Genomic DNA, 16,016 nt, shown 5'->3' with positions numbered 1-16,016 from the left:
TATGGGGGGATGTCTGAGGGTCTGTAGCACTGCAAAGCCCTAGCTGTGATGTAAAGCTGTGGCCTGCAGTGATTGCAAGTTCCAGCGTCACGATCTGAGGGAATGCGGGTTTTATCTAGATGAAGTCTCACGCGTTGGGACTGGTAGTTTCTGTGGAACAGGTCTCCAGATTAAAGACAAAGACAGCTGCAATTATTTCATTTCTTGAAAATTAGGAATGTCCCTAGGGCTTTTAACAAATCATCACTGTAAGAGATCCTGTAGTACTGTGCCCTCTTATTTGATCATTACAGTGTTAGACTTACCTCTACAGTAACATGTTTTCTTAATATGTGATCACTGCTTTTCCTCAATAAAATGGTCTGACATTCTTTTGAGTCTGCTGACATAGTGGTATAGAGAATTTCTTCTTAAAATTGTTTCAGAAAAGTCTTTGTTAGCATCTCTGCTTGCAGCTTTCCAATAATAGAAATAGGTTTCTGTGTTTTTTTCATGTTACCTACTGCACCACAGGGATGAATTGTTTCGACAGAGCCTGGCTAAACTTCGAGAGCAGATAGTAAAGGCAAATACACTGGTGAGAGAAGCAAACTTCTTAGCAGAAGAAATGAGTAAGTTAACAGATTATCAAGTAACGCTTCAGATCCCTGCTGAAAACCTCAGTGCCAACAAAAAGGTAATGACAGCAAAGCATGCTGGAAAATATAGTCTTATGGCTAATCTAAAATACGTAGACGTATATAACGTGCATCTAACTTCAGGCCATAAAATGTTAGTTTTGTAAGATTGTGCATAGGCAAAATATGGGTATTAGCTGACTTTAATATATTGAAAGTGAATATTTGTAAGTAAAAATGGGGACATAGCATTAAGTATGGTTCTTGCTGTGCTTTCAAGTGTATGATCACCATATGCATATGCAGTTTGTGAACAGACATCTGTGTTCTCTTGCTGTAAAATCTGCATTTTAGTTATGTTTCCAAAAATTACCATTTTTGTTACAGGTGCCTACAATTTTTTTTTTGTTTTAAAGGTGTTCTAGTTGTGCTGCTGTAAATGTAATGATAGCAATTAAGATAATATGCTTGTCATTAGTGATTTGATCAAGACAGTTATGTTCCTGTGTGAATGGTAGTCGTCTGAGAAGGACAAAGAGGTCTGGATCCTCAGAGATGTATAAGGTGTGTTGTGTTTGAGGACAAGAGATAGTATGGCTGGCATGCAGAGAGAAGATGTATGTTCTGTGTTTGGTTCCTTTTTAGGAATGCAGTTTGAGTGAAGAGTTAAACTACTTATATGCACATTCCCTGCAGTGATTATTTTTTCCTCTGGTTTAGAGGGGTGCAATAGTCAGCGAGCCTGCTATTCAAGTGAGGAGAAAAGGAAAAGGCACTCAGGTGTGGACTATTGAGAAACTAGAGAACAAATTGATTGACATGAGAGACCTCTATCAAGAGTGGAAGGAGAAAATTCCTGAGGTATTGTATATATTTTCTGAAAGAGATCCGAGATTGAGTTTGTATTCTTTTAATGCCTTTTAATATGTCGTATAGATCAACTGCAATGATTTTGTATATGAAAAAGGGTCTGGTATTGTGTTTAAAAAGAAACACAAAACCACAAACAAACTATGAATAATACTAATATTCAAAATACCCCTGCATAATAAAGCACAGCTATGTCCTCCCCTCAGTTGCTTTCTCAGATATCTGTGCATTGAAGTCAGACATAATTGTGCTGAGGTAATGACTCGTGATACCACTAAGAGTTTACCTGGCATAATATAGGTGCTGTGCGGATAGGCACCAGCTCTGGATGGAAGCAGCAAGCCGCATTAGAAATAAAACTCTTGAATTGCGGTCAGTATCAAAGCTAGTAAGGGTGCTGCTTAGGTACACTGAAGGTGCAGAACATACTAGTGGGGGTAGAACTTGATCTTAAAATGAGAAATACTCTGTAATTTCATTTATATCCCCCAAACTTAAAGCAACGAAGAAATCAGTCGAAGGCCCTTAGTCTATATCAGTATCTCCATCAAAACTAAGTGGCATTTCCTGAGAATTTTCGTAGTATGGTAGCCTTGGCAAATAAGCGTGAGACTTGCCAAAAGCTTGCTTGTTTGCTGGCAAGATACAGATGTAAGATTTGGTATTCCAGAAAACATCCTCTAAGTATCCAGGTAAAAGTGTGTAGGAAGTATATCTTGCTGTCTTGTGGCTGATGGGGAGCACCTAAATTGCTTGTATCAAGAATCGTTCTCAAATATGTTTGAACAGCTGTTGTGCCTTTGTTACATGCCTTGGATGGGACAATGGGAATCTCTAAAATCATAACACAGGGGAGGTCAAGCACTTCATCTGTGCCCATTGAAGACAACAATGATTTTGCTGCTGACTTTAGTAAGAACTGATGGCACATCTTTTGAATATATTATGTCTGCCTGAGCTAGGATCGTCCTTGCCATGACCTATGTTGTCTGTAATGCATGTGTTCTATGTGCTACATAGAATCACGTAGGTCAAATGCATGTGTTGAATACAGGAGAAGGAGAAGGGAAGGAGCTAACAGGTTCACTGAGGAGTGCATATCTTGCTAGGAAGCTGCATGAATTCTTTGTGGCTGTGTATGGGGTACTTGCATAGAAAATTACACAGATATGATCTCAGCTCCCTGGGAGTCATAAGAACACTTGTACGTTCAAGCGCGAATCATTCTGCACCTTCCCTTTGCTCTTGTAGTGGTACCCAGCAGCCAGACCAGCTTGTCAACCTGAGGATACTTTGTCCTCGTCTCATGAAAAATGTAAACAGAGCAGAAAAGTAAGACTTCTTGAAATCAGTGGCTATTGCACTTGCTCATGGCGAAATCTGCTTTGTCATGACATCACTAAAAAGTGAAGGTCATCATATTACTGTATTCCTTAGTAAAGAAAAGGTTGTATAATGTCTTAAAGATTGCATTTCAGATTTGTGATACGCTTTTAGTCTCTTTTTACTTGTGTAACAGGAACAGAAAAGATTGGCAGTTACTTAATTGTTATGCCATGATCATGCCATGCTATGTGGTTATTTGATTTTGTGTTCCCAGGCGGACAGTTTTTGACATAATCTTTATGATCTTTAAAACAGATAAGGAAGCTCATTGGCAAAAAAGGTGATCCTTTTTATGAAGCGCAAGAGAATCACAATTTAATTGGCGTTGCAAATGTGTTTCTGGAGTGCCTTTTCTACGACGTCAAGCTGCAGTATGCAGTGCCCATTATCAGCCAGCAAGGGGAGGTAAGGCTGGAGAGTACCCTAATGCGCTGCAGGTGGGGCAGGGCCCTACACCATGCCTTCCGCGGCATCTCGCTGAGGCCTTCATGTACACCAGATTTTTAACAAGGGAACAATGCTTGGTGTCTTACTTCCCAGTGGGTCAAGTGTTTTGCAAATCACTATGTATGTTTTCTGTTTAACAGGTTGCCCAGAAGGGCTGTGGATGCCCCATCCCTGAAAGTGTTCAAGGCCAGGCTGGATGAGGCTTTGAGCAACCTGGTCTAGTGGAAGGTGTCCCTGCCCTTGGCAGGGGGGTTGGAACTAGATGGTCTTTAAGGTCCCTTCCAACCCAAACCATTCTATTAATTAATTGTTCACAATTGCCCAACTACTAAAATAGTAGAATAAAATTCCTGGTGTCAGTGTAGGTAACTGAGCAAAACCCAGCATATTAAGTCTCTGATGTCATGACACTGCATGCCTTTTCTGTTGTGTGTGAATTAAAAAGGTTAGCAGTTCTGCGTGCCATTTTTTTTTATTCCTTTTCACCTTTTTTTACATTATTGCTTTTCATTTGGTAGTTGAGACCTGTTCAGCTCTATTTCTGCACACCATCTAGAGTTAGATATTTACCGTCTTCATGTCTTTATGTCCCTTGTGCGCATGTTCTCAGTATTTATCTTGCCTTAGGTTGCAGGACGGTTGCATGTTGAAGTAATGCGAGTCACTGGGTCTGTCCCAGAACGTGTAGTAGAAGGAGATGACTCATCTGAGAACTCCAGTGAGAGTGGGAGTCTGGAAGTCATGGATAACAATGGAGAAATTATTCACAGAGCAAAAAAGCTCTCTTGCAGGGTGAGTGAGAACACATGGTGAAGTTAACAGTTTCAGGCCTTTGCATATGTAGTCGGTCTGATGTAAAGTACTAAGCTGTGTAGGTAATTGCTTGCTTAACATTCTCTTTTTAAAAAAAAAAGGGACATTTCTTTTGTTCCAGTTCAGTGTAGGTCAGTCTAAATGACTGTGGTTGCCAGTTGCTGTGAATTGATTCACATTAATTTCTAGTATATGGAGGTCTACATCATAAATACTTACGTTACAAGGACTGTCCTTGGGAGACACAGAAGGGGAAACAGTTTTTCCGTATAACCATCTCCTATGGTAGGGTTGATCATCTAATGTAGTACCTGTGGGTGGTATCTGAATTGAATTTCTTCTGTCAGGAAATGCTTCATTCGCTACTTGAGTTTATCAGCTTCCCCAAAGTAAACATGTACATGGGTGGGCTAATCAGGTGCATGAAACTGCTTTCTTTGCCTCTGTATTTCTGTATATGCAAAATACGGATTTCCTAAATAGCAACATCCTTAGAAAGCAATTGGAGGTGTCTCGTTAGACTTTCTTGACTGTTGGTACTTCTGGATTAAGTATTTAATTATTGAATAATTTACAATTGAAGAACAAAGCCCATCATATTTATGAGAACATCCGTTTTGTCTCTGCAGGTGAAAATAAAAGAAGCAACTGGACTGCCACCTAATCTCTCCAACTTTGTCTTTTGTCAATACACATTTTGGGATCAGTGTGAGTCAGCAGTAGCGGCACCAGTGGTAGATCCAGATGTGCCTTCACCTCAGAGCAAGGATGCTCATTTTACAGTGACCTTCTCTCACTGTAAGGTAACTATATTTATTATGAAATAGTGTTACCAGGAGGATGGTATGTTTGAGATAAGCCATTCAGAATTTGAGTCTTGTTTCAGTGGGGGAGGAAGGAGGGAATGAAGTCATAGAACTAATGACTTCTGACTGTACTTTAGAAGGCCATAATAATTCACTTAATCACCTCTTCAGAATGCAGTGAAAAAGGTCTTTAATAGGTCTTTTAAATTCAGATGTCATCTTTAATGCATGGGGGAAAGTAAAGTTTATATAATGACACCTTATCTCATAGACTTGTTTGGTAAGCTCAGTAACTTAGAAAAGATCATTGGAACTGTGAAGTAATTTTAATGGAAATTTTCAAAGTATGAAATGCAGTGTGCAGAAGCAGGAATTACTGAAATAATAAGTTTACAGCTTTCTTGACCGGAGTCGAGCTTTATGACATAAACTGTATGGTTTTACCATTCAGGTAGGTAGTTGTTTGATGTGTCCTTACAAGCTAGTTGAGGAGATAAAATTATTTCATGTGATTGGATGTGATTTGTTTTTCTCATTTCCAGGACTATGTGGTGAATGTCACAGAGGAGTTTTTGGAGTTTATTTCAGAAGGAGCTCTTGCTATTGAGGTGTGGGGTCATAGATGTACTGGCAATGGCAGTTCTGTCTGGGAAGTTGATTCTCTTCATGCTAAAACTAGGACACTGAGAGACAGGTACCAGTAAATCACACATGAATGCTTCATCAGCTTTCCAAGGGCTTTCTAATATTTGTGGTGGACAAAATATATTTTGGTGAGACAACCATTATATTTTTTATGCTGATGTCTTTTTAGGTGGAATGAAGTAACTCGAAGAATAGAAATGTGGATTTCCATACAAGAATTGAATGAGATGGGAGAATATACTGCAGTGGAACTCCATCAGGCAAAAGATGTAAACACAGGGGGGATTTTCCAGCTTAGGCAGGTATGTATCTTTTCCCTGTCATCTTATTCATGCTTAAATTGAATCTTAGTTTTATTCTTAGTTTCTCTGCGGTTTTCTGTCTCTCTCTCTGTCTTTATCTCTCTCTCTCTCCATTACCTGTTCAGGGTCATTCTCGCAGAGTTCAGGTGACAGTGAAACCTGTGCAACATTCGGGAACGTTGCCTCTCATGGTAGAAGCAATTCTTTCAGTCTCTGTAGGTGGTGTGACTGCCAGATCAACCAAACTGCAGAGGGGCTTGGACAGCTACCAGGTAAGAGTGTTAGTTATTTTTTCATATGCTGATTTGGTTTTTGGGTTTTGTTTTGCTGTTCTACAGCCAGCCCAACATAGTTCCATAAGGGACTTAGCACACTTATTTATGATATATAATTTTGCAGTCTTATACGTGTTAGAGGCTAGTATGTATAATGTGAGCATATGATGCTAAATCTGCTTCTTTTTGTTGCTTACAAGTCAGTGTACAACTGATAAACAGCCAGGTGTGGTATTTGAGTATACACAAGACACCAGTAATATGGAAATTGATTTTACCTTTGTGGTGAAAACAGGTGATTAATAGTAGATTCTTAGCTCCATTAGTTTCCCTCCCTTACTGGGATGGTGAAGGTTGAGGACAGGAAAAGCAGGGGAAAAAATTGAATAGAGAAAATGTCTTATAGTGAAGACACTGTGTATCTTTTCAAAAAGGACTGAGCTATTACTTGATCAGAATCCGAAATAGCCATCACTGAAGGTGAAAGTGCTGTTTCATTTAGCAGAAAAAGTTCTAAAGACATATAAATGGCTTTAAGTTGATATTGGACAAATTCATACTGGAAATAAAGCATGCTTTTAACAGCAATGGCAAAAACAAGCAGGCCACCCAGGGAAGTGAGGTGTCTTTTGTCAGAAGGGTGGCATTCAAAACCACAAGTAATTACAGCGTTAAATACAAAAGAAACTGTAAAACATGAAGATTGGTGATATGCTTGCTCAGTCCTTTTATATATGTATAGTATATAATTTTTATATATATATAAAATGTATTCACTAATACACAAATCATGGCCGAGATGCTATAGTCTGTAATGAAAAAAGTGTTTCTACTTGTTAATAAGACTTTGATTATTGGAATGTTGTAATTTTAACTTTTTACAAGTTTGTGGCAGAAATGTTTGTATTCTTGTTCTGGGGTAGTTCTGTGAGTTTCTGTTGAGAGAAATGCATGTTCTTTTTTTTTTTTTTTACAAAATTTATTTTCTCCTACCAGAAGGAGGAGGATGATGGTGGTGATATGGATAGTTACCAGGTATTGCTGCTGTTGCTGTCAATCCTGTGGCATGGGGCACAGCTAATGCTAATAGCCAGCAACTTTCAAATGAACAAGCATACTGGAGCAAGCAAAAGCACCTTTGAAATATATATGCTGTGCATTTAAGAGGCTACCTGGGCTATAAAACACTGCTGTTTCAGTTTACCTTGTGACTTCATACTCTTGCAGTGTGCTCTCTTGTCTAGTACTCGGCAGTCAGCTCTCCTAACTGGCTACATGGATTGCAATGTGAATAAAAGCCTAGAAACTTTTAAATTAGAATGAAAACTGTTTCCAGTGAACGTCACAGAGAAAAGAACAGCCACCTGCAGTTGCAGGCATCTTTCTCAACCAAATTATACCGCATAGGGGTTTTTGTTTTCTAAAGAAAACATTGTAACCTTCTAAGTTGTTCAGTTTTCTGAAAGGCCAGTTGGAGAGAGAGGGAGGATTCAAGTGGGAGGAAGCTTCAGTGAAGCAATTTTTTAATCTACACAAAACCAAACCTTGAGCCTGGCTTTTTGTGTGGTAAGTAAATACAGGACAGTCATAGTTTAGAAAGCCTGATAGAAGAATCATTTGAAAAGCCATGAAGGGCAAAAGAGGAAATACCTAAAAATGTAAAACACATTACAGATCTCTACATAGAAGTCTTATTTCTAGTAGGCAGCTTTACAGAAGTAAAACCAGTTAGGTGAGAATGCTGACATCCCCTAAGATAATGTATTAGGTTTTACAGCAATCTCAAAGATGCCAGCTAGGTACTAACTTCTTGCGGGCTGTTTATGCGCTTCCTGACTTATCACAGAGAAGAACAAACCAGCTTTTCTGTGATACCACAAGCATGATTGCATGATGGGTTTTGTTTGCATGAGAAATCTTTTAATTTTACTGATAGCAGCTGCTAGCAATGGAATTTTGTGCAGGTTTGAGGGTGTACTGACCTATCTAATCTTCAGGAGAACTTACAATCAACTGATGATAACTGTTTTTTCTATACCATATGCTGTTAAAATGTTTGCCACTTGTGTGAGTAATGAGCCTGTGGTGTATGATTCTGTTCAGCAACAGAGGCAGTCACATTTTCTTTTCCTCCTGTTGGAATCTGAGACTTGAAAGTAAATAAGCTTCCATTCCTGGGTGATGAGGTACTTAATCAGTGTGCATGTCATTCGGGAAAAAAAGTTCTCTGCATCATGCAAGCTGTTTAATACAGATTCTGATGAAATGATCACAAAATTCACTGCCCTTTAATCTTAAACCACATAAACTAGTAACTTTCTTTTCTCTTTCCTTGTTAGGAAGAAGATTTAAACTGTGTACGAGAAAGGTGGTCTGATGCATTGATAAAACGCAGAGAATACTTGGATGAGCAGATTCAAAAGATCAGCAATAAACAAGGTTTGAAGCTTAAAGTCCCTGTCAGAAGTACTTTATTCCCTATACCATGAAAAATATCTCTTGTTTAATATTAATCTCTTTCACTGTAGAAAAATCTGAAGATGATCTAGAACGAGAAGCCCGTCTGGTTGAACAGTGGGTAGGGCTGACAGAAGAGAGGAATGCAGTGTTTGTTCCAGCACCAGGCAGTGGAATTCCCGGTGCCCCCGCAAATTGGTATGTTCAGAAAAACCATAGTAGTGGTTAGCTTTTCCTGTGTGAACGTCACACACTTAACAAGGTAAAAATCTGAGGCTGTTTTAGAGCTTTCTACGTTTTCCTGTAATGCTGCCAATTACACACAGCTGGCAGAAGACCAGAAGGTCAGGTGTTGGTTCAAATGTAAGAAAGGTTTGCTTAGTTAACATAGATAAAGTAGCTGTGAGATAGCTTTCAAGGTTTGAAAATCACCTTTTAATTTGATGTGGTATTTTACACTTTTTAAATATTCTGAGAAAGTTATCCTGTAGTTTGACTCCTTTCAACAGAGAAACGGTTCAAAAATAAATGGTAGAACATGTGATAATTGCATATTATCACATATGGGGGTGGGAAGAGAAATTCTGATTTTAAAAGGATTGTTTTCTTTTCTCATTTGTTTTCATTTAAATTTGTGTTTTACTGTTGATAATTGGAATTGACATGCGAAAATGAGGAGTGCAACATGTTAGTTTTGGTAAAGTGGACAAGAACTATGACTCTAATTAAGTGTATGCTGATGTCTCTGATAATACTTAATCTCCTCTTCATTGGGTGAATGATAATCTTTCATCACCATTTTTTTTCACTTTTCCACCTGAAGTGTGCTGTGGTCATACAGCAGAAAGTGTATTTATTGATAGAAAAACTATGTCTTTTGTGTAGTTACATATCCAGTCGTTTGAAAGGTTGCTAATATTTACGTATGAGATGACTACAACCAGTTAAATTCATAAGAAACGAAACAGGATGTTTAAAACTCTTATCCTCACAGCAACTGAAATGTGCTGAGTGTTGTGAATTAAGTTTTGGTATAACACTGTGTTTAGTTGCATGTGTAGATAAACCAAATACGACCTGTGCAAACATAGGCATTCAAATTAGCCAACAAAATGTTGACAGATTTAGTCAGTTAATGTGAATCTTGCCTAGAGATCTGTTTGCCCAAACTAGCATAGGTATGAATTTGCCTTCCTTGTTGACAGCAGTTTGTTTTGTTTCAGGATTCCTCCTGCAGGGATGGAAACACATATACCCGTCCTCTTCCTGGATTTGAATGGTATGTTGTAACATCAGATTAGGAAACTTGGGTGATGGGAATTGGTTTGGATCAATAAATTGATAAATGGAAGAATGAATCTGAAATGTCAAAGAAATCAAACAAGTCCTCGCAATGGCACTATCCGATACAGCTTGTGAAATGTTTTTTTCTTCTGATTCTCTGTATTGGAGTAATTAAGCACAACTATTTTAAAATAAAGAGGAAAAAGGAGGAACATATTAGTACAGGGATGAGCTGTACAACAGAAAATACTGTAAGAGACCAAGCTTACATTAAATCTAATAGCAGAGAACATCCTGTATACATTTTGATAGACAAATTCACATGTATTAAGGCACTGGAGGAGAATCTCAATGCTTCCAGATCTCCTTCCATTTAGGTATCTGTAGAATCTTAACCAGCTGATTTAATGAAGAAGGTGTTGGAACTATTTGGACGTTTTGTTAATCTAAATGTTCTCCCTTTTAAGGTATTTATTTTTACGTGAGAAGACTATTGATATATATTTTTAGGACATAGATACACTGTAAACAACAAGAGAGTAGAGTTAGCACCAAATTTCAGGGACTGTTTAGGAAGCAAATCTGTAAGTATAAACTCAGACATGAGCAGGAGAGGATCATCACATCCAGTACTTCAGTGGGCTACTAGAAGTGTTTATGTAGGCAAGAAGCTGCTTTTGGAAAATTATATACACTCTTCCCTTCATCTGTGCTCACAAGAAATTATTTGTTTTTTCGTTATCAGCAGAGATTAGCTGACAGAAGAACAAATAGGATATTTAAGCAGGTTGATGGATCAATACACAACTTTTTTTTTTGTTTAGCTAAAAGCCCAACATAGCCAGAACTGCTGTTCTCAGTTTAAGGATTCCCTGATACATCAGAAATGATTTAACTAAGGGATGATCTGGTTAGGCTGACAGGTGGATAAATCAGAAATTTTTCGACTGGGTAAATTAATGTTAAGAATACCTAGAAATAGTTTTGAATTTTGTTTAGGTTATGTGAGGATGTGGTCAGGCTGAGTCCTAGCCTGGTTTTACTTTCCTTCTTTTGTATGCTGAAATCATCTTTAATCTTATTACTATGCAATATTTTGATCAGGATTAAATGCATTATGAGATAGGGGTAGGACTTGATTACAAATTTGTGTTACAATTTTGCCTCTCTATATTAATATCCTTTGATATAAAACTATTTCATTCTTTGCACATTTGTTTCATTAGCTGATGACCTCAGTGCCAGTGAACAACTTATAGGCCCCCATGCATCAGGAGTTAACTCAATACTACCAAAGGAGCATGGGAGTCCATTCTTTTATCTGCCGATCATAAAACACAGTGATGATGAGGTAAATTGTTAGCAAGCCTCCTTCTTGACAACTGCAGCTTATGTTTTATTTTCTACTTGTATGTATTGAGTCATTATTATAATCTTTTTGTCTTAGAATTACCATCTGTATCTAGTGCTGCCTTCATTTTCTGACCTATTTATTTAGAAATTAAGAGGATATGACTTTTTAGCTCTTTTGACTCAATTCAGAGGTGAAAAGTCTTGGCTCTTCTTGGTAAAAGAATAATTCAGCTACCTGACTCAAAATCCCTTTTTCTTCTTTCCTCTCCCCTTCATCATTCCTCTTTTAGGCTCTTGATTCTTCAGAGAAAACGACTTCATTTATTGTGCACACTAGGCAAAGCTTAATATTTAAATAAAACTTTCCTTTGTAGTATACAAATACTTTTTTTTTAAATACAGAGTTTGAGAATTTTTGGAAATGAATGGTTCTGAATCCATTTTGGAATTTCTTAACTCATTTTTGCCATGTTCTGTGCCAACTCAGGACATTGCTTTAAGAGACCATTTCCAGGATGAATGGGATGCTGAAGCTGGGGAGGAGGTAGGGGAGAAGGAAAAAGATGTTCCGCAGGATGGGAGCATGTTCATTCTTTATGGGTCGTAATAACCTAATCCGACACAGGTGGATTATTTGACATAGAATTCAATAAACTTTTAATATAGTTGCAACAGGATTTGTATTCCTTCCTCTAGTCTTGCTTCTGCTTTCCTTTCCATCTCCAGCAGACACAGACTCCATTTTCGCACAGACTTGCTTTTGGGGCAGGGTTTTTACCGTGAAGGATTCTGCTCATGATTGTGTTCCCCAGTATCTTAACATCTGTTTTATACTACTTCTGATAAATTGTTCGCTATGAAAAGAAGGTTTAACACCACTTTGCTTATTTTTCTTTCATTAAAGAATTTACTTCACGTTAAATCATGACAAGTTACACCGGTTGTTAGAGTAATTGAATCTTTGATTTTTCTTTCTTTCCTCCATTTCATTTGTCTGCACAGGTTTCAGCCACTGCTGCTTGGGACTCTTCTGTTCATGATTCAGTGCACCTGAATAGGGTAACTCCTCAAAATGAGAGAATTTACTTAATAGTGAAGACTACTGTGCAGCTCAGCCATCCTGCTGCAATGGAACTGGTATTACGCAAAAGGATTGCAGCCAATATTTATAACAAGCAGGTAATAAGTTTATATATTTTTTTATTTTGTTGTTTCATATCCTTAATTTAATGAATGTGTTTTCTTAGCTGCTTGTTTCATTTTGTCTAAGTTGTGCATCGCCTATTCTTATGAAAGACAAATGACAAATAGGATGCAGTGAAGCTGTGCACTTCTGGTATATTCCTTTGAACTGACCATTTTTCAGTCTGATTTGGTTGAGAGTGGAACAGGTCCTACTTTTATAACAAAAATAAAAGTAATTCACCTTCTTTTCTATACAATTTGAAATGTTCTTTGATTGGGTGAAGTTTGCAGTAGCTTATCTAACACAGGGTCATTGTAGCCATTCTGTTCCTGAAAACATCTTTGGGGCCTTCAGATGTTCAGTGTAAACACAATAAATCTTTTTTCTTTCTATTTGCTACTTTCTCTGTTAATTTCAAACTAGGCTTGTTTCCCGGAACTACCCGAAAGTATACATTCTTTACCCCCTTGAACAGGATGATTCTGAATAGGGTGTTTTCTTTGGCCACCAGAGTGATTGCTGTTCCCCTTGCTTTGCTGTTTCGTAGGTTTAGACAATGACATGCTCTCTGAAATTATGTTCCTTTCTGTTTCCCAGATGATTGAGACCAAGAGCATATTTCCGAATTGTCTCAGATTTTGCAGCGCAGTTGGGGGAGGAGCACAGAACAGCTGTTGTACTACTAAGCAACTTGCTAAGCAGCTGAATTCCATGTCTTTTTGAGTTTGGTCTAGTTTCACGTGTCTAAAATCCATTATTAGATGAAAGTGAAGTTAACAGTTAATAAGGGCTAACTAAACTGACATTGAAGCATGCTAAGCTTGTGTTTACACCAGTGAAAACTGGTTCCTGTTTCAGTTATGGCTAGAAAGTAGAATTATGCTTTTCTGTTGCAAAAGGAATTTTCTACCTGTTTAACAGGTGGCTGACAAAATGAGAAATGTTGATATCTGTACACCAGAGACTTCTTACAGCCACAGTTTCTCAGTTAAAAGTTACTACACAAGGACAGAGCATCAGTGCAAAATTGGAGGAAAATGTTACTGATTGAACTTAATAGCATTGCGTACTGAGTGCAGGGCTGTAAAGAGGACACAAAGGATCATCATTAATGCTAAAAGGAACATACTAAATTATGGTAGTGAAAAATATGCTTTTGTGATTAAATACATTTTTTGCATTGCAACCTTTCATTTCTTAGAATGGCATAAAGGATCACTGCCAAAACAATAATTGAAAATTACTTTGTTTCTAGAGTTTTACCCAGAGCCTGAAAAGGAGAATATCCTTGAAAAATATATATTATGCCTGTGGTGTGACCTATGAAATAGTATCCAATATACCAAAGGTAAATTACACCTTTTTTCTCTGGTAAATTCACTGAAAGGAACAGAATGACCTACTGCAGTTGGTGATAACTGTTTGAGAAGTAAATGTCCGGCTTTGTTAGTAGGAGGCAGCTTGCCAAAGTATATATCCTGAAGTTCAGTGCTGAGATCATGTTTATCGTTAAACAAACTGAAAACTGTGGGCGTTCTGTTTTTCTCTTCTACTGTGTTTTGTTTAGTTCTTGTAGTAGTTCTGGGTTTGAAATCACATTAGTGTCTGCAGAGAGAATAGAGAGTACTCAGGGATGTTCAGGTCAGTGAAAATGGAATAGCTAGGAAAATGAGTTTGCAGGAGTATAGATTTCTTTTTATAGAAAAAGCTTGTACAAATTGTAAATGTACTGTAAGATTTATTTTAAAGGTAAACAAAGACAAATGAAAACAGAAATAGTCTTGTTACCATGTAATTGTCACTTTTGTGCAGTAGTACATAAATTTTAAACTCTACAGAAATCACACAGCAGATGTAATATTTGGGGAGGAAGTTGCATTTACTTGCCTAGGAATTTATCATTAGTTAATCCTTAACACATGCAACTTCAGGTTATATATGCGTTTTTCTGAGAAGTACATTGACTACAATAAATGTGCAAAACCTCTCCCAAGCATGACCAATTCTTAGTTCAGCGTCATTTACATCTGTGTTCTGGATCATTGATCATAATTAGGATTCCTGATTAGATTAAGGATTGTCAATTCAAATTAATTTCTGGATTGAGATGGTCGAAATAAGTGCATCAGTATATTAAAACCAATAGGCTTTAAGTTTTTAAAAATTCAATAGTTTAACTTGTGATTTAGGCTACAGAAGAAATTGAGGATCGCGAGACCTTAGCACTGATGGCTGCAAGGAGTGAGAACGAGGGCACATCTGATGGCGAAACATATATTGAAAAATACACACGCGGTGTGCTACAAGTGGAGAACATTTTGAGCCTTGAACGACTAAGACAGGCAAGGAAAAGGCACTTCTTGTGCTTTTCAAACTTGATTATGAGAATTCAAGTAGAGATCTTTCAAAAATATTGTGTTGCTTGGTTTTAGTTTGGGGTTTTTTTAGAGAACATTGGATGGATAAATGTAAGTCTAAAGTGCTTCTGTGGTGTATTCTGAATACAGAATTCCAGCAGATGTGGGTCTAGTAACTGTAGCTGGCAGTGGTGTAGTACTCAGAACCTGAACAGGTAAAGGACAAAGAGTGAATTTAACAAGCAAATATTGGTGGTTGTGTGTGCAAATTAAGATTTGTAAATGCAAGCCCTTTTTGCTGTCATTAGCCACACTGAAAGTCTCTATCCTGCTTGATCTTTTCTCATGAGAAGACCATGGCATTGTCCACCTTTGATACGAGCACTATTTTAATGTAGTCATTTCTATACACAGGCAGTCACAGTCAAAGAGGCACTCACCACCAAAGTGAGAAACATCCGCAGGAGCATCAGCACGCCAAATGTCCACAATGTAAGGACCCTTTATCATCTGGTAAATTAGTACTAATTGGGCAGGGGGGTGGTGTCTGTGTGCCGATGTAATACTTGCACAGTGTGGTGGTATTCTGAGCTAAGACTAACCAAGCTGTAGAAAAGTTGTCATTTAATAGAAACCCCTCCCCACAGCTGTTAATCCTGTGACATGACAAAGCTGACAGGGAAGTGAGAGGGTTGGTCTAAATTCTTTTATAAGAGTTATAAAATTTATAAAATTCTTTTATAAGAGTAAGAAGTAGGATGATGACTGCCCTGATTCAGGTTACTTTTGCTTCAAAGTCCCTTTAACTTTTTTTCATAGTGTAAGGGATGGTTTCCAGTTTGTATGCATTTTATGCATTCTGCTATCATTCACTCATACAGAACAAACAGAGCTGTCCCTATAAATAAGCTTGCCTGAAGAGAGCTAACACAAAAGTGGTTAGGACTAAATGATCACAGTGTCTCTTCAAGGCATTGTATTTTATAAATAAACGTAGATGTTTTCTCTTTCTGTCTGCTGGTGTTTTGTAGGTATCCTGTAGCAGACTAGATCTTTCTGCCTGTGATGATGAAGATAAGGTATGCAAATGTGAAGTTCAGAAAAACAAATCATGGAATCATAGAATGGTTTGAGTTGGAAGGGACCTTAAAGACCATCTAGTTCCAATCCCCCTGCCATGGGCAGGGGCACCTTCCACTAGACCCGGGTCCTCTCACA

At 37.8% G+C, this 16,016-nt stretch overlaps 1 protein-coding gene across 1 annotated transcript in view; it reads left to right on the top strand.

Moving 5' to 3' along the window:
- LOC104509758 (kinesin-like protein KIF13A) overlaps positions 1-16,016 on the top strand; it is a gene marked incomplete at both ends in the record, with an annotated part of 60,854 nt that overhangs the window by 42,308 nt on the left and 2,530 nt on the right. The window contains 18 exon segments of the mRNA XM_010151798.1: positions 514-676; positions 1,338-1,478; positions 3,129-3,278; positions 3,948-4,112; positions 4,763-4,936; positions 5,482-5,633; positions 5,754-5,886; positions 6,012-6,158; positions 7,158-7,196; positions 8,501-8,600; positions 8,690-8,816; positions 9,842-9,897; positions 11,129-11,253; positions 12,258-12,434; positions 13,697-13,789; positions 14,631-14,783; positions 15,213-15,290; positions 15,830-15,877. Of these exon segments, the coding sequence (XP_010150100.1) occupies positions 514-676; positions 1,338-1,478; positions 3,129-3,278; positions 3,948-4,112; positions 4,763-4,936; positions 5,482-5,633; positions 5,754-5,886; positions 6,012-6,158; positions 7,158-7,196; positions 8,501-8,600; positions 8,690-8,816; positions 9,842-9,897; positions 11,129-11,253; positions 12,258-12,434; positions 13,697-13,789; positions 14,631-14,783; positions 15,213-15,290; positions 15,830-15,877 (2,221 nt within the window).

This window comes from Eurypyga helias, unplaced genomic scaffold (assembly GCF_000690775.1).
Source record: "Eurypyga helias isolate BGI_N326 unplaced genomic scaffold, ASM69077v1 scaffold10595, whole genome shotgun sequence".
NCBI classification, from domain to species: domain Eukaryota; kingdom Metazoa; phylum Chordata; class Aves; order Eurypygiformes; family Eurypygidae; genus Eurypyga; species Eurypyga helias.
This window is presented reverse-complemented; position numbering and strand designations above follow the sequence as displayed.